General features: G+C 37.6%; 1 protein-coding gene across 1 annotated transcript in view; it reads right to left on the reverse strand.

The window, feature by feature from the left end:
- Window positions 1-5,808: 5,808 nt before the first annotated feature.
- The window catches only part of LOC126417185 (RNA-binding protein 7), a 35,844-nt gene continuing 16,714 nt past the window's right edge, over window positions 5,809-24,938 (reverse strand). The window contains exon 2 of the mRNA XM_050085087.1: window positions 5,809-6,641. Within this exon, the coding sequence (XP_049941044.1) occupies window positions 6,108-6,641 (534 nt within the window). The 3' untranslated portion in view covers window positions 5,809-6,107. The remainder of the gene's footprint in view (window positions 6,642-24,938) is intronic.

Consider the following 24,938-nt stretch of genomic DNA (forward strand, 5'->3'; position numbering starts at 1 on the left):
AGAGGTTTTACATTTGGATATATGAAGTTGGCTGAGAAAATATAGTATAAAAAGTTAACTTCAAATTAAAACAGAGCAATTCCAGTTAAATTAAAAGCACATTAGTGGATTTTTGTATCAATGTCACCTTTGATTGTTCACTTTCTCACTAATTCCATCACAAACATTGCCACTGCTGTCTAAATCTCCAGCTTCCTCTGAAGACTTTTGCAAAATGTATGATACAGTTCCTAGATAATGCTGGTGTGGCAAAGTTTCATGAGGTCTGTTATTTTCTCTCCTTGAAGTTTTCGTGTTCCATGGTATTTTGGTTCCAGCTGGAAGACAGTATTGGAATTTCAGAATTATCTGGAAACTGACAAACTTTTGAATTCTTGATCTTGGAAATTTCTGAAAAAACATTTGATCGACATAGCTTTTGTAATATTGAAGCTGTGTCACCTTAGGTTGTATCTGATTTCCTTTACTGTCAATTTTAGTATTTTTCCACTGTTCTTTCTGCATAGCACCAAGATCCAGGAACTCATTCTGGTCCATTTCAGTGAGTTCATACAGTATTTGTTTTCAGCCCTCTCCGTACTGGCATGGACTGAACCACACTCCATTAAAGAGTGGCCAGGCTCAGAAAAGCATTGCTGTATCATAGGATCATTCATATTTGTATTGCATAGAGAAACATGGCGCTCACATTAACATTTTGATTTTGTCCTCCACAGGTGTCTGAGAACAAAATGACTGGATGGCTTTCAGGAATTCTTAAAGTATATGTTGAGCTATTTTAATTGATCAAAGTCTAGCTGCACCTTTATGACATACATATTTTCTGTCTTTCCTGGTACCAGTACTGTATACTGTGAGATTTAAAACAGCTACTATTCTTTTGTAGAAAATGGCCTTAGTTATTATGTTTGGGCAGCATCTTACTTCTTCTAGCTTAAATTCCAGTAAATGGCATTCTCCTGCTTGGCCCACTCTTCCATTTTTTTCTAGCTGCCTCTTTTCTCTTTAGGTGTTCCGAGTCCTTGTCTTTCTCTGCTAAATGATTTTCTATGGAGAGATTTTGAAAGCGGTGTGGTCACATTAATCTTTTCTAGGCACAAGGGAAAGATGAGGTTAAACTCTGTATTGAGTGTTTCTCTGTAGAGTTAGCATTTTTGAGCAGTAACCTGTTGCTCTTCGCACAGTTTTTTATACGTTTAGTGCATTATTTGTACATTCAGATCTCCTGGTAAGAACTGACGCACAGTGCTCTGTCGGCAGTAAAGCAACGGAACAGTAGGAAAGAATTTTGCTGATCCCAAATCTGAGATGCACCCCTTCCAGACAAAATAACAGGAGTGCCACTACAGCTACCTGTCACTAAAAAAAACAAATAAACTCACAACTTTGAGATACATAGCACTTGGTTCTCGCCAGGAGAAGAGCTAGAGACACATCGTTTTGACACAACATCCATCTGATTACCGTGAGAATATGTGCTAAAAAAGCCGGAAACAGCATTTTTGCAGATATGTTCCTGTGACTCTCACATGACTAAATGACCTGAAGTACACTAAACAAAATTTCCAAAACTATTTTTATATGTGCCTGAAAGTTTACAATCACTGTGTGTTATTTGTTTTGCATTAAGAAATTAATTTGTAATTTAAAAAACTGTGTTTCTCAGCAACTGGCATATGGTGGGAATTACTAGGAAGACAGAAAAACAAACTGTAGGATCAGGAAACAGATTATACTGGAAATATGATTATGAAGATAGTCGGACATGCGAGTATGTGGCCAGTTGATAGATGGACAAAGGAGGATTTTGCTTGAATCCAAGACATGTGAATATACTGGAGTTATGACCTATCATCATTAGACGGGGAGAAAATTTTTATCTTTAAAAGCTTTCTGACAATTTGTGGTTACTGCATATACACTTACAATTTTGAAACAAGCGTGTTGCTTCAGTAGTTATAGAGTAAACTGCTGGCAGTGTGTTGATATAGATGTCTCAAGAACAGATGCTCTTTGGCCTGTATCTTTGCCACGTCTTTGCAAACATATGTATTGTATTTGAAGTAGACTGCAATTGTAACTTTATTTAACCTGCTTAACATTATATCCAAGTATGATGGATCATAAAAAAAGGTCACTAGTCAGTCTGTATTGGGTAAGATTATTGGGGAGAAAGGGGTGCAGAGCACTACATATCTTGACACCTGAAACCAATATTTTCCTAAAATGCCAATGAGTAAGCATCATGCCAACTTATAATCATATACAGATGAGACTAGGCTTTGAGTGCCACTTTATTAGCACGGTATTTTGTTATTTAGCAGCTAGCATTACAATATTATTGTCAGCCTGTAATGAATATAGACAAGTTTTTTCTCTGAATGGTGATGCCTGCCTATCCAAATTCTATCTGCTGAAATTAACCTGCACAGCTGCAGTTGGAAACTGTATCCGATCAACAAAGGACGTAAGGTACCCATAGACTGATCACTTATTTTTGTAATATCAAGCACAAATATGAAAGATGTAATAACTGTCATGGCTGTCAGGAACAAAACTATTCTTCAAACTTTGAGAGACTGGTATTGCAGCTGTGAGAAAATGAGCTTACAAATTTTGAGTGCTGACCACATCTCTACCGATTCCCAACAGATATTGGAAATATAGCACAGTTGCATTTACTGAAGCAATGAAATATTCTATAAACAACGAACTGCCATTTATGCATGCTGCCAAATTAGTCATGTTGTTTTTTTATTACAGTACGGTGTTATTGATATTCTACTTGTTCATCCCTACAGTGGCAGACAACTGGACAGCATAACTGTGTTTTTAATTTAACCCTTGAGCGGGCATGCCGATTTTCATAACACGAATGGGCGCGCGGGTTTCTTTCTACACATGTAAAGAATAGCTGTCTTTATGTTATCAAGTACATATGTAGGTGGCAAATCATAGTTTAATTGAACAAAGTTAAAATAAACTTACATAATATGCACTAAAGCACTGTTTACCTAAATAATAATGAAATAAAACTTCCATTATATGACTCTGTTGCCATGGACAGGTGTTACCCCCACTAGAAGAATTAAACAGCACAGTTGCATCAGATCCCAGTCAACTGCTCATCTGATTGCATATTAATTTGTAGACAGCTACCTCATTGTGGAACTGTCCTGCTAACTTATAATGTGGGTAATTTTCCAGCACCAATCATAATTTTTTTTTCTGACAAAGCTCGCTAGTTATTTTATATTAGCTGCTCACTTGGATGTATGGCAACACAATTTATCGCTATGTTAGTTGAAGCAATGATAAAGGAACAGGTATAGTTTTGCAGTTGTGAAGCAAATAAGGAAAGGTGCAAAACAATTTTATTTGTGTTCAGCACACTTTATATACAGGTGTGCTTACTCGAGGGTTCACCTGACAATCAACAATGTGATCAACTGGCCAGTCACGGTTGCCTAATTAATAACCTCACAGCAAATCCACATGCACGGTTTTAAAATAATAACTATAGATGATACAACAGCCAGTTACATATGTTTCGGGTAACTTTTTCCCATGTATTATTCGATAGTTTTCATTTCCTTTCCACTGCCTTCATATCATTTGTAAACTTGTCGTGTCCTCTAATCTGCACCAGTACAGGGCTCTGTTAACCAAGTAAACCAAGTGAATGAAAGCTCCACCTCTGCATGTTCCACTTCACACCCATGTTTATGTAATTTATAATTCCAGTGGGCTGCCAGTCCTACCAAATGCAGAAACATTCTTGTTTTTATTGATTTATTTGAATCCGTGCAACCAATGCCATAAACAGTAAGGTGTAGCCACTGAGTTCATTATTCTGCCCTTGGATACATCTGTGGTTACCCTTACTAATGATTAATTTATAGTTCAAAGTTAAAGGAAAGTGTCAATATTTATGTATGATCAACAGTAATAATTATTATTGTCACTCTTATCACCCATTTGGGATGGAGTGCAACTTTGTTGGCTGGAATGCAGTAACCTGGAAAGAGTTAATGCACTGTTGGTACATCTGCAAGGGTTGAAGTCGGTGACATGACATTCTTCCTGCTTTTCTGCACAATTACTTGCACATCCTCTTTCTGTTTTCAGAGCAGTCTTAGATCTGTTTCATTTACGTTAGCAGCTGTCGCTTACGCAATTACCAAAAGCTGTACAAAGCGACAGAAGGCTATTCTAGGACACTCCACTCGAAACCTTTGCTCCATATTTAACTCCTGTTTGTGTTTCAAGTACAACATAAATCGCAATACTTATTACATTAGAAGTGTGGCATATTTACATCATTTAATATTATTGTGAATTAACATATTTTTAATAAACAAACTACATTACAAACACTTGGCAGTAAGCAATGAGTGGTAACAACTTCATCTGACTTCCGCATGTTGTGAAAATATTCTGTCAATAATCACAAAATCATTTTGGGCAGTTATGACAGAAAACTGTAACTTATAGAACATATCAAGAATAAATGGGCTATCTTGCATTAAAATGTAGTCATTATCAGCCTCTATGTTTCTACTCAGTGGGATGTATATTATGAGGACCGACATCAGCAAAAAAATTCCGGCTAGTGCAAGCCTATCATTTCGGCTTTGGCATATCATAAGGGGTAGTCATCATCATAATCATAATTATCATCATCATCATCATCATAATAAGTTTTCTGCTATAGCAGCAGGTCCTTTCTGTCTCCATTTCATGTGATCCACTGCTTCCTTCTTAATGACTGTGTCTGTGCTGCCATCCATTATATCATCCAGGATCTGAAATTTCTTCCTCCCTCATCTCCACATTCCTTCCACATACCCTTCTAAGACTGTTTTTATAACCTCCTTCTTCAATCTTAATATGTTCAATCCAATATCGTGTCGTCCAATTAATTACATCCAGCAACTCTCTTTGTCTTCCCAATCTTCTCAGTACCTCTTCATTTTTCACTCTACCCATGCAACTTATTCTTCCCATGCTCCGTCACAACCACATTTCAAAAGCCTCCAGCCTTGCCTTGTCTTTTCTTCCTGAATAACGTAGTCTCCATTTTGGAAATTAAACTAGTTTACAAAATTTTAATATCCACGGATGTGGATACAAGACTTGTGGATGCAGTGGATATGAGGACAGTATTTCTCTTAACTGCACATACGCATACTGCGTGAATCTAAGCAACTTATTATGAAACACATAAAGACACTGATGTAATCACAGTACAATTATCTGCAGACTGTCTATCATTGCTTATAAATCTCTTTTTTGTTAAAAAAAAAAAAAGACAACAAAGAAGAAGAGGCAAGGAATTATTAACAGTGCGACAATGTGTAGTCAATCTATCAGACAAAAACAATGTTAAAGTGATTGCCAGATGCTTGAAGAAACTGGACATTCAAAACAAAAAGTTGACCAAGGAACAAACTAAACACAAAAATACATTTGGAGAAAATTCAGTTACAGTTACTATAGCACTGTGTGTTGCCTTACATTTCCATACTATTGGATAGTTTCCTATTATCAGCTATCTTCCTTTCTACATGGAAAACTGACTCCCTGTATTTTTAGCAAAAAACAAAAAGAGAGTGAACAGTTAAACTATTAAAGGGAAGTAGAACACATTTATTACTTTTGTTAAAGGAAACAAAATATCGGTTTACTGATGTTTCCTTTGCTAACAAATATGTACTAAATGGAAACTTTCACTAAGCATTGTGTTTGCTGTATGAGACTTCTTTAGTTTTCCAATCTTGAGCAATACATATAAATAACAAAGTTACGTCTCTTCCACAATTTATTTTTGTATTAAAATAAAATATACAATTTTAGTACAGACAAAGTTATAAATTCAGATTGTGACAAAATAAACTGTGATCGCACTGCTGATTTTTAAAATCTTTTGTCCATTTGCATGCATCCCTCAGTGAGAAGGTGAAAATTCACATATCTTAAATTAGTGAAGACATTTCTGGACGTATGAAAATTGTCTACATTACAATCCTAAAAAATGGTAAAAATATTTGTACATTCATTCCTTACAATTAATCAATGACCAACTGCACAATGCAACAACTGATTCCTTAATAACGACTAAACCCTTTTCTGTCACTGTTCCTATGTTCTCTCCGGTAATTTCGGTCACGATCAGAACTTTTTCGTTTCTGTCCATTTCCATGCACACTATAAGGATGATTTCTACTGGACCAATTTCCCTGAAGGCTGTTTAAATGAAAAGGTGCACCAAGATAATTTGAAGTTCCCCTCTGACTTTCATATAAGTTCCTTAGACCTGTAACTGGATCTGAAGGTCTCATTCCTGGGCTTAGCATCTGTTGTCCAAACTGAAGCAAATGGTGAAAGTCCGGTGAAGCACTTGGTTTCGAATTTGAATTGACTGGAGCAGAGTATGCACGTTGATGGGACATGTTTCCAAAATTTTTCTCGTTTGGTACCTGCCTTGATTTGAGTTGTAAAACCTTATTATACAATGCAGTCCCGTCAAATAATGCTATCGCGTAAGGTACAGAACTTTCGTGTTTAAAGACAACAAACGCAAATGAACGCTGCCTGCCATCTTTATCTTTAGGAATCCTCACTGCCTCCAATGGACCAGCCTACATGTAAAAAAGACAAAACATTGTGTTCATTTCAGTTGCAAGAATAAGAATAAAGTCAAATTATATAGTAAACTATCTGTAGTCAGTGAAATTCATTTGAAAAGATGGAATACATAAGAAGAGAGAAACATATAGACTTCTATGCCAAAGAATGAACAATGAATGTGTTTAAGTAGCATTCATTCAGTGATCAGTCTTCCTGGCATGTAACAATATCCTACTTTTCCTTTCTGGGCATTCAAAATGTGAAAGAGGACAATGATGAGAAAGATTATGACAATGTTGATGGTGCGTCAATTTTACAGACAGTTTCAACAGTTTGAATACTTGGAATTTCTGCATTTACAGCAGAAAGGTGTGAATACTAACCATCATGTGTACAAGAGTATATCTGTAAACGATGGCAATCAGACATTTAAATACATTGCTCAATTTTTTTGTAAACATATCTGTGTGAAAACTAGTTTAGAAAGTAAGTATGTACATGATACTTAACACTCATTCTTTACGATCAATGTACCAAGCTCACTCTTTTATATTTCAACATTAACAGTCAGATATTTAGCTTATAGTGGCAGAGGGGCACAATAATTTATCCAATACTATGTACACTCATGAGCAATTGTGATAGTTTCTGTAATCCACTCCTATTGCCATGGAAAATGTCGAATGATTGGGATGTCATCAGATCTTGCACTGCCAAGGCAGATGAGTGCAGGATGACTGAGAGTCAAGTTATCAGCAATTCTGATTGGGGCCAAATTCGAGATGGCCAACGGATGGGACACTTCATCTCTCAGGTTTTGCAGGCACTGAGTTTTTCACATGCTACCAAGTCAACAATGTACCATGATGACATTGATTCAGGGAAAACTGCCAGCATGAAGAGAGAATTGTTATGGGCTGTGTTGCTGTTATGGCTAACTGTCTTGTGGTTGACAGTAGGAGTGAACAAATTGGCCAAAACTTACAAATTCAGTGGCTGACAAATTTCAACCAGTGACTGCCCATAACATCAGTATCACATTCTCATTGTGGAATGCAGAAGCCACTATGTGTCACAAGTGTGTCTGCTCACATCTTATAAGGCACACAGATTTGTACCGGCAAAGGAAAATCATCTGTGCATGATCAGCGCATGGAGAAAGGGCACTGGGACTGATGAGTCACACACATTGGTACACATATATGGCACAGCACATATATATAGAAAACCATGTATGACAATGTGTCATGCTTGCCAGATACTGTAAATATTCTTGTGTGGATGATGTTTACATGGTATGAAATTGAGCCTTGATGGATCGGTCATTGTCTCTCACAAAAGAATGAAATGGGTACTTATTGTATGATCACATGCATCCATCTGCTCATCTACAGCATCCTGTGGGGACATATACCTTTAAAGCAAGCTAATTTACCTCTCTATCACTCTCAAATTGTATGAAAATTGTAACTCACCCCCCACCCCCAAAGTCATGGAGGTGATTGTGCACCCTTCCCCAGATTACCTGACCCCAATCACTCTCAGCACACTTGTGATTCCATTGAGCAAGATGTGTGCACCATAGACACCAAGCTATAGTTTGAGTGGTCATTGATGTGGATGACTCCCTCTTGCTTTCAGTGTTTTGTGGAATCCATCACATGATACATTACTGCCGTTGTCAGGGTGTAAAGAGATGCTACACACTATAAAGTATGTCTTTCTGATTCAATTGCTCATGAGAGTATGTCAGCTTTGATACTGAAAGTCATCAATTATGGTAAATTTGAATAAAAGTACACTTTAAGAAACACTCATACCTGTTGAAACAGGGCACTTAGCACACTCATATGAAACAGTTATATATACCGTAGTTTTTAAACAGATGGCTGTTTAATTTAGAAGCTGTTGTGTATGCATAATATACTGTACTGTAATGAAGTGTTTTAAACAATATGTTATAATGCCAACTGAGCTGCAAGCATTCAACTAGTGCATCTTTTTAACAGTTGTGGCAACAAAAATATAAATATCAGCAACAAAAGTATGCTATTAACGAAATGACTATTGATCGCAGCGACTGACTAAGTCGTGACCAAAACATAAGTGCACAGACAAAAGAAATCCTTCAGGAGAAAGCAGTTGCAAGATTCAGCATATAACAACTTGTTTCACGCCATCGTGGTCCTTGTTAAAAGTGAGTTAATGTTTGTCTATGGTATTGATGTCTGTAATATTAGCAGAGTAGAAGCAGGAAAGATAGTGCAGGCAGGCAGTCAGTGATGTTATTAGGAAAGGTAAGTCTTTATGTGCAATCGAGGAAGATCACCATGACAGTCAATATCTGAAAAAACCACTTGGAAGAAATGAAATAAAGAGAACATTTTTAAAATGATAAGGAAAAACTGAGAGGCTACAGGACAATCGTGAAATATAATATATATTAACCATCCTGTAACCTCCCTAACTTATCATTTTATGTATTTATGCCCTATTACATATCTACCATAATGGCAGCTCCGTAACAATGTTCTGTGTATTGCCATTTGCTTGAAAACTTCAATTAAACCATGTAACTATTTTTGAAAGTGTAATAATACTTTTTTATTTATAAGAGAGAGATTTTACGACAGACAGGAATAAATCACAGTATGTTGTTAAAATTAAATCTCTTGTAAATTATAAGCATTTTGCTGTAATTTTCACTGAGGGAGTGTATTATAATTGTAGAACTGACCCGTTTCACATCATATAGAGGGGTCTCAATTATGATCCACGGGACACGCAATTAAGTGGTACACCAAAAAAAGAAATAGATGCCAGCGTGGCATGCACTTATTCAGGAGGTTGGATTTAATCTTTAGTTACGTCCACAAGAGCAAGCAACCAAAATATGACTTGCACGAAAATGAGTTTGAAGTTATCTGTCACTTTAACTCTGATAACTTTGGGAAGGTGAGTCTGGAAACAATGGAAGCAACTCCTGGCCCCCACATACAGAGACAAGGGAAAGAAATGGTGTCCAGGAAAAGTGCTCTACCTTTTCACAAAAGCAAGCACCATACTTGTGCTCTGTAGCAAGTCCAGGTGTCTATAAACTAGAAGACTACACAATAAGGAAATGCCTAAATCTTTCATGTGATTAAAGCTAAAATCTCTTAATACAGTGACATTTCAATAAATTTATGTATTGCTACAAATTATGGATCGATTCTCAAAACGTATTTGTACTGGTAATTAAAAGACGATACATAATAAACTTATAATACAACAATGGCTACTACAATGCTAATGAACGTAGTACTGTTTGATGATATGCCGACCTGAAGTCTACAGAAGTTCATTTTACAACTGTTTCAGAATGTGTAATGCCAGATTTCGAAATAAAGAGCTTGGATAAGACAGAGCAGTCTAAGTTATGTATAGAACTGTCATAATTTTGTTTCACCATTAGGGTAGATCTACAAGCTGTTGTCACAGTGCCATATACAGAAGTTGTACTGGTGCAAGCTTTACTCCCTTTATTTCAGTCCACTTTAAGTGAATTAGTCACAGCATTTTGGTGACATTCTGTTGGATAATTGGTGCTATGTCATTCCAAACTGGAAAGTTCTGTTAACCCTTTAACTGCTCTGGACGTGTTAACTCATGTGCCTTTGCACCTGTCCCTGTATTCTCTGAATGTGTTTACGCTCGCCACCAGTCCTTCTACCTGGTACACTGAACGTGTCTACGCGTATATGGATTTCTAGTACCTAAATTCTCTCTCTCTCTCTCTCTCTCTCTCTCTCTCTCTCTCTCTCTCTCTCTCTCTCTCTCTCTGAGTTTGCAATACAAAATGGAGTATGGGATTGTGCATACTGTATAAACAGATGAAAGGTTACAGGCGACCTTAAAACATTCAAAATGCTAACTACAAATTAAATAATCGTAATTTAGATGGTCGAGGCTAAAATAATTCCTATGATTCTCTGCATTCACTAGTGCATGGTGGAAGATATATGCTGTTTTATCACACCTGTGAACTATTTATACCATTCTATTGGTCAACTCTATGTGCAATAAATTTATCATCCCATTTGACACTGATGTTCATAATGATACATATATAAGTTCTAGGTTCTTTATTTATTCTTCTTCCTAAAAAGTTCCCGTATCCCAGTCTCCTCTGCTGTTACAAGTTTTACTGCCCCAGTGACCACTTTTCACACAGAGATTGGCTGAATGTTAAACTTTATGTACCACACCTGTTCCTGGCGTTACTTTCTTTTTATTTTTCAACATTACACTTAGCTTATCTAAACCCCCATCATAAGTAATACAGCACTAGTTCTGCAGGCATTTTTGTTGTTGTTTGAACATTTTTAATGTACAGGCTTCAAAGTGACCCGCTGTCATATTTTATGTACGGCACAGTTTATCATGACAGACAATGTGTTGACATATAATCCCCTGACCTCAAAAGGCATTAAGGAAATTTTAAAAAGAGTGCTGCATTTCGATGGTAACAATGCAATGGTTGGTAGGTTGATTTGGGGGAGGGGACCAAACAATGAGGTCATCAGTCCCATTGGATTAGGGAAGGATGATGAAGGAAGTCAGTCATGCCTTTTTAGAGGAAGAATCCCAGCATTTGCCTGAGTGATTTAGGGAAATCATGAAAAACCTAACTCAGGATGGCCGGACATGAGTTTGCACCTTTGTCCTCCCAAATGTGAAGAAGAGTATGAACATGGAGGACATACGGATTGTGATTCCCCAGGGAGATTCAGAAATGGACAAAGAAGACAGTGAGAATGACATGCAAGCACCTGTGAGGGGAAAAAATTAATTACTGTATATGCTGACAACACAGAGAATATGCTTCAAATCTTACAACGTTTTTGGAAAGTTGATGCACTGCAAAAATGGCAAGTCTTACAGATAATTATTTGTTGAATCTCACTGTTCAGTATACAAATCAGTATATTCAGAGCATAACTGATTCATTTCAACATGACTGTGGTGCAACAACAATACATGTCACTGAACAAAAGGCATTAATTAGTCCTTTAGTTTTAATTGAGGTAAGCAAAAGAAACACAAAACTCTTGAAGCTCTGTGGGGAATCAATGAGGAAAGGAACTGAAAAATTCATCCTTGTGATGGACATAAAGTGCTTCAGATTCATCATGCAATGCCTCCAATTTGATAATCTTGGCATTCATCAAAAGAGAAGAGAAATGGACAAGGTTACAGAGACATATTTTACTTGTTTGTATGGAATTGTCCAGTTGTATATTGCACAACAATATGTTACAGCAGACAAGGAACTGGAACAATTTTACGGTATATTGATAATTTTTACTTATGGACCGTCTGACAGCAACTGAATAAAACACAATTTTAGTGCCATACGCGTTTCGCCTTTATTTTCTGCAAGGCATCATCAGTGGCCTGGAATATGTACATATGTTAGCTATTTAATTTACATTTTTGTCACTGTGCCTATAGGTTATAAACAGTTCTGGTGGTTGGTATTTCCTATTAAGTAGTAATGTTTTGAACTATACTTACAGGTTGCGTGGACAATTTCTTACATATTACGCTCCTGTTGCATTTTTGGTGTTGTTGTTCTTCTTATGAATGCCAATTTGCAGTTTTTTCCCACATACCACAGCACTATGAACTGAACGCTTGTTTCAATGCAGTGTTTTGGTTTCTGTTGCCGACTGTCAAATGTTTTTACCAAAGATCGAATGTTACTGCCAAACTTTTGAGTGTAATTATTGAAGTATCTGTGATGTGTGTGTCTATATACCTGTTTGTGTGTGTGTGTGTGTGTGTGTGTGTGTGTATTTTTTTTTGTGGCACTGTGTGTGTGTGTGTGTGTGTGTGTGTGTGTGTGTGTGTCCGGATGGTGTGGGGAAGAGTTTTTTTTGTTTTGTCATCATTTCCTTTATTAGGTGTAGTAGGAAGCCTGTGCTGATGTGTGTTTGTTCATTTATCACATGTTTGTTTTCTGCTATGGCTTTCTGGATGTGGAAGTTTTCTTGCGTTTGTATAAGATGTTTGTCATGGTTGCTTATTCTCATTATTTTCATTTCTTGTTCCATGTTTGTAGGATGATGGTTATTGTGTTTTAAGTGCTCTGCAAATGTGGAATGGTTTGTTTCATACTTCCAACATCTGATATGTTCTTTGTATCTTGTTTAAAATTCCTGCATGTCATGCCTATGTGTACTGCACCACAATTTTGACATTAAAGTTTATATATTCCTGATAGTTGGAATTTGTCCCTCTTGGTAGCTGGCTGGCTTAGGTGTGATTGGAGGGTTTACCCAGGCTTATATGCTATTTTGAAGCCCTGTCTCTTTAGGATGTTTGCAACTCTGTGTGTTAATTTATGTGTGTAGGTCATGGTGTACCATCTGGTTCTTTTCTGTGTGGTGTTGTCATTGTGTGTGTTTGTAAGTTTTCAGTTTGTGAGTTCTTTTGTATTCTGGAAATGTTGTGTTTGTTTTGTATTTGTGTTTTTATTTTTTGATTGAGCCTGTTTACCACATGTGTGTCATACCTGTTGTTCCTAGCTATTTGTATGATTGTACTCATTTCTTGTTCATAGTTTCTCTTGCCGAGTGGGATTCTGTTTAATCTATGTAACATGTGTCTTAGTGCTGCAAGTTTCTGGCTGTGGGGGTGGTTGGATGTGGAATGTATTATTGTGTCTGTGGCTGTTGGTTTTCTAAAGATGTTAAATGTATGTTTGCCATTTTCTTTTTTTACTGTAACGCCAAGAAAAATTATTTGATTTTCTTTTTCTTTTTGAAGTGTGAATTTTATGTTCTGATGAGCTTTGTTTATTTCTGAATGGAGTTCATCTATTTTTTCACTTGGCTCATCTACCAGACAACTAATGTCATCCATGTATCTGTACCAATATATGATTTTGAAACTTTCATTAGTGGTTATCTTTTCAAAGATCTGATTTTCTAGGTGACTGATGAAAATGTTTGCTAGTGTTCCTGATATTGGGGATCCCATGGGCAGTCCATCTTTTTGTAAGTAATATTCTTTCTCAAACTGAAAGTAGTATTGTTCAGTTGTCAGTCTGAGCATATCTGTTATTTCTTTTATTGCATCTGTGGTGAGGTTGCTGTGGGATGAGAGATTTTGTTCTATGATTTCTATTGTTTGAAGATGTCAAAACTGGAACAATGTTATTGAAAAGTCAGCTTTCGAAATGGTCCCATCAAGCAAAACAAAAAAAAGCATTGACATCTTCGTCTAGTGAATTCAAGACTGCTGTACATGTTGGTTTGGAAATATACACTGGGTTGTAGCCTGAGGATTGTACTGAACAGCAATAAATTCTTAGGTGTTGGTCTGAAACTGCAAGAGCTCTCTTATATACTCTAAGACAGAAAAAAAAGAATGCGCCATGAAGGAATTATCCAAATGGTATGGAAATTGGTAGATGTGAAGATTGCTTTGGACCATCTCTGGCATTTATGCAAGCAGCTATTCAGCTTAGCACTGATTAACAGAGTTTTTACATGTCCTCTTGAGGGATACTGTGCCAAATTCTGCCCAATTAGCACATCAGATCATCAAAATCCTGAGCTGGTTGGAGGGACCTGTCCATAATGCTCCAAATATTCTCAATTGGGGAGAGATTCGATGAACTTGCTGGCCAAGACAGGATTAGCTAAGCAGGAAGACAAGTAGTAGAAGCTCTCTCTGTGCACCTAGGCATTACCCTGCTGAAATATAAGCCATGTTGCCATTAAGGACAGTAAAACTGGGTGTAGAATAATCAGATTGGGGCTCAATTTGAAACAAAGACTCATCACTGAACACAATTCTGCTCCAGTCAATGAGCAAACAAGTTTTTTGGCTTCAAAGGTAAATGGCAGTTGGCATAAGGGCACCATGAACTCAGCCTCTTTCTGTGAGCTGCCTATTAATGACCCTTCTGATCACTGAAGCACCAATTGGATTGACGATAATAATGAATCCAGGGCTCTGAGTGCCTCTCTGATCACTGCTCAGACATCAACCGGTTTCTTATTGACACTGTGTTTGGTCATGGATCACTGACTTCTACCAACAATGCTGAATACTGTTGATACCTGTATCAATATCAATTTGTAACCAATTTGCATATCTTCTTCATGGTGCATCTCTCTCTCTCTCTCTCTCTAAATCATGTTCTAAAATGATATGAGACAGTTGATAACGAGACAATTCTCTTCTTATTACTCTGCTGTGTTTTGAAGCTGTTACTTGTTTGTCAATAATGTGTCATAAATATGCAGTTGTTGAATAAACTTTGATGATAATAATAGAAACCTGTTTATTAGCTATTCAAAGGGTAATGGTGATTTCCTCACCACTTAAATTTGTGAAATGACTTGAATGTTGCACTTTCTGCCCAATATAGGCTTTCATCAAAATGCCAAACTTTTACAAAGACACTACGACAGAGTAACATTATGTTTTTAAAATTGTGACTAGTTAGACTGTGTGGCCAGCCCATATCTGTTTCATCTGACTTATCTCTTTTATTCAATAATTTGGGTGACAGTATGAAACAGTGGTGGTACACACATTAGGTTAAGGTCATCCGTGCAGGTTAGACAGAAAATGTATTAATACACAACGGATCAACAAGTCTATATGGGTAACAGTCACTGGAAAATGATTGAAAAGTCATTTCAACATAAATTGTCTGAGAAGTCTGGAGACTGATTCCAATCAATTACAGCCAGGATTTAGCATAATGCAAAAAACCCGAAAATCAATTTCCATCTGTTACACAGACAGGTAGGAAAAAAATTGGGAAAACATTACAGAATGTGAAAGCAGTTATGGTGTGTTTTATCAAAATTTCTTATTCACAACTGATTAAAGTGACCTAGATAGTCCAAGAGGCAATTTTCTCAAAAAGTATAACTTACCATTTTTAGCACAGTTTAAATGCTATTTATGCTGCGATTTGCATAAAAATAAATATTTTTTTGAAAATATATATTCTTTTGTTTATTAGGTAAAGTTTGGTTACCTCTGTCACAACACATAACACTCAAAATTCATGCAAATGAATAAGTACAAATTTGAAATTAACAATTGCCAGCCAGTACAAAGTAACTGAATAGGTGTGTGTGGGGGGATATACACGGTACAACCGTAAAAGATTTCGTATGCAACATACCCATGTCCCAAAACCGTCACATCTTATTCAGTAATAACTTGATTGTTTCAACAAAACTCTGAACAAACCTCCTTTGTAAAATGATGTCTAATCTAGTATGCATATATCCAAAAGAAAATTCATACAATCAACCATGAACAACATATGCACCAAACGAAAATAAGTTCACTATTTCATTATGTTCTGTCACAAAGATAAGAAAAATACCATCTTTTGCAACTGAACAAATTCACTGACAAAAGACAGAATTTTTATTGCCTATTTTTATTATTCATATGATAAAACGTAACTGAAGTTAGGAACTCTGGGCAGTTGCTGCAAATATTAACACACCCCCTATTTCATATTAAATGACACATCCATTTTAAGTTCATTGCATAACCCAATAATGTAAACATTGTTGATAAATTTCAGAGTACCTCAATGCTTGTAGGTTGAGAATAGTATATCTTTGATTCAGTTGATATATTCCTTTCATTTTTTTATTTTCAAGTAAGTAGAGAAAGGTTCAGTTATAAATGTTGGCGAATGAAACAAAAAAAAGCTCATGTACTTGCAGTCTACATCAGCAGGCAAATTCATTAAAAAATTTGAAAGTAGTGTGTGGTTAGAAAAGCCAGCCTAAGCTATGATATTACCTGCAGCAGAAATCATCAAAACAATAAAAACTTCTAACATGGCATCAATTTATTTGTTTTCAGGGTTTAACAAGAAGAGTTAATTGTGTAGCAGTCTTTTCAGATTATTTATCAATTACATAGGTGAGCCCCATTTAATAAAATCTACATAATTTCTAGTGGTGACACCAAACAATTTCTTGTTCCTAGAGAGAACAATACTTTGTAATTATGTACAAAACTATTAGTCTCGTTACTAAACTTCAGATTGTAAAATTCAGACTGAATGCTGAAAAAACTCCTTACATAATCCGCAGTCAGAATAATCAACTGAAACGAACTCAAATGTCCATGGTAAAATGCTGTCTATAAAATTCCTAAAATTGTTATGCAAATTTAATTTAAAATTTATGTTTCATGTCCACTGTCACTTTACTGGTGTTAAATGCCAATTTAGACAACAATATATTTGAACATTAAGAATAGAGAATATTATCAACCATACTCTGTGCCACACATGACAATCTGTTGACTTTTCAATTTATTTTTGAGCTCTGGTACAACAATTACTTCTATTAGTATTATAATGCATTGCTGATATTGAATCAAATCACTGCACTAACACTCACATACCTGATGATAGGAATAACCTATATCTGCACCACATAAAACAAGTTTAGCAAACATTCACTACTAACACTGGGTTATTTCAACAGTGTAAACATAGGGAAACATTATACGACTTTCACACAAATTCTCGTATTCAACAGATGGTTTGCTACTTTAATTTCAATAACAAATATCAAAGGAATGGGTAAGCAATTTAAATTCAGCACACATGGAAACTACAATATGAAAAAGGACAGATTGCTACTCACCAGAAGGAGGAGGCACTGAATAGCAGACAGGCACTACGAAAAAGACTGATAAAATATTAAGCTTTTGCATAAAGATCTTCTTCTTGTGGTGGTGGTGGTGGGGGGGGGGGGGGGGGGGGGACAACTTACACACACATGTACACTGTCTCTCAGTGCTGTTTTGGAAGAGCTTAATAAGTTAGTAGTCTTTTTCACTGTGCCTGTCTGCGACTCAAAGCCTCTTCTGTACAGTGAGTAGCAATATATCCTTTCCATGTTATTGTTTTCCTTCCTTGACCTTCCATTGTTTGACAAGTGGAAACTAAATACATCAAGGATATTACAACAGACTAGTAACATTTCATGGCCTAGTAACCTGAAACTTAGATCACATACGCAAGTAATAACAAATAATCAGAGAAACAGTGACAAAAAGTATGTATTTCCTGTGTAATCATTATATTTCACCAATTACCAATAGTGACACAATAAAATTGACATTAATCTGATCTCAGAACATGGAGAAAACAAAGTATTTCTGATGATGAGAGGGACAGATTACATCATAAATTTAAAAAACATTATTTGACTATCAAAAATGCAGCATAGTAGTAAATAACTGTAGAAAATAATAAGAAAACACAATTCAAAATAAATGTTGTTAATATGCCTCTTACACTCTCTGAAGCAGAAAAGTAATGGTATTTATTGATTCTTCTGCCACATGATATTTAGTGATTCTTCTGATACATCTTGGTGAAACAACTTTAGAGTAGTAATGTCTAGTTACTAATTGCAAAAACTGAACAAATGAAGAAATATGGATGGACACCACACACACACACACACACACACACACACACACAAAACAGACTACCTTCACTGAGATAAATGGATCTATCTACAGGGTGTACCAGAAAAGATGTGACAAATTTTAAGGGTTTTTAAAAATTTTTCTTTTTAAAATTCAGTCTTGATCGCACCACGGTACAAGAACATAGATGACCGGTTTCGGTCATATCACATGACCATCATCAGACCCATGGCATCCTTCGAAGATGGTAGGTGGAGCACTCTTCTCAGCAGCTGTTCTTGTGTGATCAAGACTGAATTTTAAAAACAAAAATTAAAAAAAAAATTTTTTTTGATTGCTGTTCCAAAAATGTTTATTAAAATTTTAAGGGGTTGTAGAGGATGTCTTGAAGAACAAATTGAGGATAGGAACCAGTGTGCAGAAATGTCTTCCATTCATGCTACAGAGTGTTAAATATCAGGTGATGGTGCCTGCCAGTAGGGCCTAGGCCATCCATTTGGCAGCAAACACGAGATTATATGCAGACAGACCACAGGCAGATTGTCTCACAATGTTGTTTGTTATACAGCGATTGCGAGTGACTGCCCCTGGAGAAGATTGAGCTATATGCTGTGTAGACAGGCCATATTCTATGAATGTATTGCTTTGTTGCCTTGAGGGATTATTGTTTCAGACATGGGTTTTCATTTGCAGGTGGTTTTTCTCTTGTGTACTGAAAAAGTTTAATGATTTTAGGGGGTCCCAGGAGAAAAATAAATTGTGGATGGAAACCTGTGTCGAAACTATCATCCACTGAGACAACAGAGCACCGCATTCATAGCAGACGAAGCCTTTTCTACACAGCAGCTAACTCCATCTTCTCCACCAGTATCTGTGGCAATCAGTTGCAATCACTGAATAACAAACAACACTGCGAGACATTCTGCCCACAGTCTGATGGTGTACCAAGCCACGTTTGCTGCTGAAGGGGTGACCTAGTGGCAGGTACCGGCACCTGTAACTTCGGCACTCTGTAGCATTGCTGAATGAAGTTTCCAGACATAGATTCCTATCCCCGGTTTGTTTAAGACACCCTCTACTACCCCTCTAAGTTTGTCACAGTATTTCTGGGACACCCTGTGTAATAACAAAGAGTAAATTTTACAGGTGATGGAAGAAAATTTCTCTCTTATTAGCATACTGTACTGCTTGCCTTATTTCTATTGAGGAAGGGTCTGCTTAAAAGTCACTAAATCTAGATACACAATTTTTAATTTGCGTTAGCAACCAGAGTCTCACCTTCATAGTTTATTCTCATTTTGATGATTGATAGGAGTAATTATCCTATCAGACTAAGAACCTTAATATGAGTTAAGCCTATAATGTTGTATATTTTTTTTTATTAAAAAAAAAAAAAAAGGCTTTTGCTTTGTTGCAGGTCTCCTTTTTTATACACACACCATGGACCTTTAGCAGTGAGAAAAAAAATCTCTACCCAACACTTCAAGCTGTGGCTGAGGTTTATGAAGTATGTGGAGAGGCCATTATATAAACTGGAATTGTTCTTTGCAAACTTGACTGAATCAACCAAAACAAAAATTCACCCTGCTCCTGGCTCTGCTACACACAATTTCCGAAAAAATGACAACTTTTTGTTGTTATCCTCGAAGAAAGAAGAAGGCAAAGCCACTTGTGCATACACTCCTCTTCCACTGCACTGTCACCAAACCATTGTCCTCCAAGATGTTCTTTCCACGGTCTAAAAACGTGATAGTCACAGGGCGATGAACTGGGATTCTAAGGTGGATGTTCAGATTTGCCCAATGAATTTTTTCCAGTCTCTCCTCGTTGAAACAGCAGAATGTGTAGCAAACAAATTCCAGTAGTTGAGTTCACCAGTGACATTGGCTAGAGCGCTTCCATAGCTCATTCCTACTGCCGATAAATTTTCAAAAGATTTACGCACCAATTTTCTGCACAAATGTTTTTGTTATGATGCTTGTCCACAGTTGTCTTTGGCAATGTATGTTTTTCACAGCTACTCATCCTGCTACAAATGTTTTGAAAAGGGTTTCTTCCCCATGGTGCCTCCTCAAAATTTCCACAGACTTGGTACATTCCTTCACAGAAAACTTGATGACTATGTGTTGTGCAACCGACTTTTGTACCTATAGCTTTACATGGCGGCTTGACTTTAGTGGTTATGGCATACTAACTGCAGCATCACAATGCTATTCCAGACATCCCCAACAACATCCTGTAAAGGTCAAGTCCATTTCTGTCTACTATCACAGCTGCCAGATTTAAATTCCGGTTCATATTTGACGTGTGCGCTTGTATGAAGTTTTACTCCTGAACCGAAGAATGGGGGATACATCAAATTTTAATTAAATTTATTTAATTACTTCAACCCACACATTTGTTATTACTGAGTATATGGCATGAAAGTAGTTGTATGGGGAAGTTACACAAACACATGTAAAAGATGATTTTTCTTCATTTTAACCTTTCACAATTAACAAACAATACTGGTTGGGAGCAGGAGCGCTGAGTACTGTTCTTTCCATTTTCTTGTTACAGAACCCGAATGACTTGTGAACAGAAGGCAGATTAGAGTCCCACACATTTGTAGGCCCCTACAACAGCTTCCGAGTGTTGGATCGGACAATATAGGATTTGTTTGGAGTACTTGATTATGCATCATCTTTAAATTCTGGAAGACAACAGTGGAAGCTCTACTTAGAAATAAATCAGTAGTAGCATTTATAGTCTATTAGTCTTTTGCCCTGCAGATTCACCCTCCTAAGTGTTTAACACATCTCTTCCCTCTCTCTGTTTCCACCTCATCCTTTGAACTCTATATGTCTATCTCCTCCTCCCCACTCTCTCTGTCACTTTCTCCTCCCCTCCCCTTTCTCTGATCATATCCTCTAACTCCTATCTTTTCCCATTTCCACCTCCTCCTTCCTTTCCCACATGCCAACTGCCACTCTACACCTTCCACTTGCCTCATGCATCTCCCCCCTCCTCCCCCCTCTCTGTCAATTTCCTCTTCCCTCACCTGTCCATTTCTCCTCTACCCATCTCAACCTGCCCCAGCCACGTTCGTTGGCATGTGTAGCTTCTGCAACACAGTTCAATAAAGCAGGCTGACGCTACTACCACAACATGTTTATTATGCAGGGCAGGCTACACATCAGGGGCTTGTCAATCATTTAACTGCCCATAACATACAGGCCACCACACAAAGCATGTCGATGCAGCAGCCGATACTACTTCAATACAACATGCCTGTCATGCAGGGCGGCTTACATGTTGGGGCCTGGAAAACAGTTTCGTGCCCTTGACAAGTATGCTGCCCTGCAAAGCAGGTTGACTTGGCAGGCCAATACTGTTCCCACACAACATGCCTTTTGTGGAGGGCAGCCAATAAGCCAGGGGTTGGAAAAACATGTTTTTGCCCATATCTCCACTCCTATTGGAGCTAGGAGATTATAAACCCAACAGTGTTGATACCCATGAGGCCTGCTGTTTTTGAGGCAAATTTTATTGACACTGATCCAGGTGTTTGGGAGATCTCAGACACACACAGCTTTATATATAAAGCAGATTTGACATTACCATTCCACAGTTTGGAGAGTATTTAATATAGGTTCAAAAATCAATGTTTTCTTCAAAATTATTGGTGAGAAAGGAAGCAAATTTTATCTTATGAATTATGTTGATCTCTTAATTAAAATATGAAATACAAATGTAAAGAAAGCTCAGTATTTGTTATTAGTAGTCTTTAGTCAACTTACATACACCTGCCACGAGTGTGAATTCACATAAAACCACCAATAGAACCAGTCACTTTAGTACATTTTTAACCTTGTCAAACTTCGGGAAACAGTAAATAATTTGAAAAGCAAAAAGTTGCTTTATCAAGTTATCACTGGAAATGGAGATCCAGTCCAAGAGAAAACTGTCACACACACATGCATTTAGAGTATGCAAGTCATCGTACAGTGTATGGGGTAGGTTCTGCCATGCCATCATCGATTATCTTCCTTTCTATTGTGTCATTTGTGGTTGTGAAAGGCACCACTGTGAGCACACTTCCATGTGTTTCTCTCTTACCTCACTTTAATCCTTGTGTAACCTGTGATAATTTCAAACCATATGGCCTGATGCATTACGACCTTTGTTACCATCTCTCAGAAGAGGTGGCTGTGATACTAACTACATGTCATGGACTGAAATTCTACTGTTGGCTTCTTCCTTACCATCGGTTTTTCTGACCAACAGATACTGCATATTCAGTAACTATCTGAGAATAGGCACCACAAATCGTGCACTGTTGAACTTCAACCATAATATATACAAATGTAATTTTCTGTAACAGGAAAAGAGAGCTACCAAAACTGTCTACAGTACTGTATATTCATACTAGTATAACAGTTTCACTGCACTCCTGAGAGCATGTCACACACAAAAATCATTACCCTGCAAAAACTTGTTCATATACAAGCATTTTTTTAATTTAGTTGCATATTTCACCCTGTGTTCTGCAGATAGTTGTTTAGTTAGTAAAATAACAGCCAAGACTTCTTCCAAAAACAAACAAATAAAAATAAAATAATACCATATACATTATGTAGGGAAGATGGATTTCTTGCTGATGGTTTATACTAGTAGGCTGTTTAGCCACAATGACAATCACAACACTATGGCAAATGTTTATAATGACGACGTGTTCTACACAAACATGTAACTTGGTACAACACAAGATATGGGACACAAGTTAACATTTTTATGGAGGGTATTATCAGTAGTTTTAATTTACTCTTTTATACTGGTATCCCAGAGGTCATTTTGCAAGGATAGAGTGCAGAAAGAAGTGTTGTGGTCTTCAGTCCAAAGACTGGTCTGATGCAGCTCTTTTCACTAGTCTAAGCAGTGTAAGTCTCTTCATCTCCAAGTAATTACTGCAACCTACAGCCATTTGGATCTGCTTGCTGTAGTCTACACCTGGATTCCATATATAATTTTTACCCATCACACTTGCTTTCATTATCGAATTGATGACTCCCTGCTACCTCAGGATGTGCCCTATCAACCTATCCCTTCTTTTGGTCATGTTGTTCCTTAACATCCTTTGTTATCATAATTCAACATCTCTTCATTAGTTATTCAATCTACACATCTAATCTTTCACATTCTTTTACGGTAACACATTTCAAAAGTTTGTATTCCATTCTTATCCAAACTGCTTATCGTCTGACTTTCACTTCCATGTGAGGCTGCACTCCTGACAAATACGTTCAGAAAGGACTTCATAACATTTAAGTTTAAATCATATGTTCACAGATTTCTCTTCTTCAGAAATGCTGTTCTTGCTATAGCCAGTCTGCATCTTATATCTTGTTTAGTCCTGCCATCATCAGTTATTTTGCTACCCAAACAGCAAAACTCATTAACTACTTTTAGTGTCCTACATCCCAGACTAATTTCCTCAGCGTCACCTGACTTAATTTGGCTGTATTCCGTTGTCCTTTTTTTTATGTTCATCTTGTAACTAGTTTTAAGATAGTATTCAATCCACTTAACTGCTCCTCCACGTCCTTTGCTGTCTGACAAAATTACAATTTTAGGAACAGGACAGATTGCTACTCGCTGTAAAGATGAACTGCCAAGTTGCAGACAGGCACAATGAAACAACTGTTACACATGCAGCTATCGGCCAAAGCCTTCCTCAGTAAAGAGAACATACACAAGCAAGCACATCTCACTCACACTTGGCTGCCACCAGCAGTAACTCCGATCCAAATTCGGCTGCTACATGAATAGCAATCTGCAGTCAGAGAGAGAGAGAGAGAGAGAGAGAGAGAGAGAGAGAGAGAGGGGGGGGGGGGGGGGGTGATAGCAGGGTACATGTGGAAGGAGCGAACAGTGCTGTCGGCAGAGGGAGGAGGGTCTGGAGACTGCGAGGTGCAGCATCACAAGGTGGTGTGTGTGTGTGTGTGTGTGTGTGAGGGGGGTGGGGGGAGGGGGGGGGGTTGTGAAACACTCTCCAACACCCCACCTCTTTACCTCCTAGTTCCCTACTGGTCACTGTTGACACCACTTCCCTACATCCCTCATGCCCATGGTCTTGTTGCAATTGAACACTACCTCTCCCAACATCTTTCAGAGTTCTGAACAGATTATATACAAACAAATCCACAGCATAGCCATGGACACCTGCATGGCACCCTCCTATGCCAACCTCTTTATGGACTATCTGGGGGAAACCTTCCTATCTTCCCAGAACCCCAAACCCCCTAGCCTGATTCAGGGTCACTGATGATATCTTCATGATCTGGGCTCAAGGCCATGGCACAATGTCCTCATTCCTTCATAACATCAACACCTTATCTCCCATCCACATCATCTGGTCCTCCTCAACCCAGCATGCCACCTTCCTAGATGTTGATCTCCTCATCTCAGATGGTTCCATCCACACCTCCACCCACATTAAACTCACCAACCTACAGTACCTACATTTTGATAGCTGCTGTCCCTTCCACATCAAAAAGTCCCTTCAATGCAGCCCTGTTCCCCAGGTGCGGTGTATCTGCGCTGATAATGACTCTGTTGCCCAGTGTAACAAAGGTCTCACCAAGGCCTTCACAAACAGTCACTATCCCTCAGACCCAGTCCGCAAACAGATTTCCCTTGCCCGTTCCTCACAAACCCCCAATCTTCCCACCGCTCCAAAGAGCCAGCAACAAAAGACTGCTCCCTTCTTCACCAAATACCACTCCGGACTGGAAAAACTGAACCACATCATTCATCAGGGCTTTGATTATCTATCATCATGATCTGAA

The sequence above is a fragment of the Schistocerca serialis genome, chromosome 8 (genome assembly GCF_023864345.2).
Source record: "Schistocerca serialis cubense isolate TAMUIC-IGC-003099 chromosome 8, iqSchSeri2.2, whole genome shotgun sequence".
Classification (NCBI taxonomy): Eukaryota; Metazoa; Arthropoda; class Insecta; order Orthoptera; family Acrididae; genus Schistocerca; species Schistocerca serialis.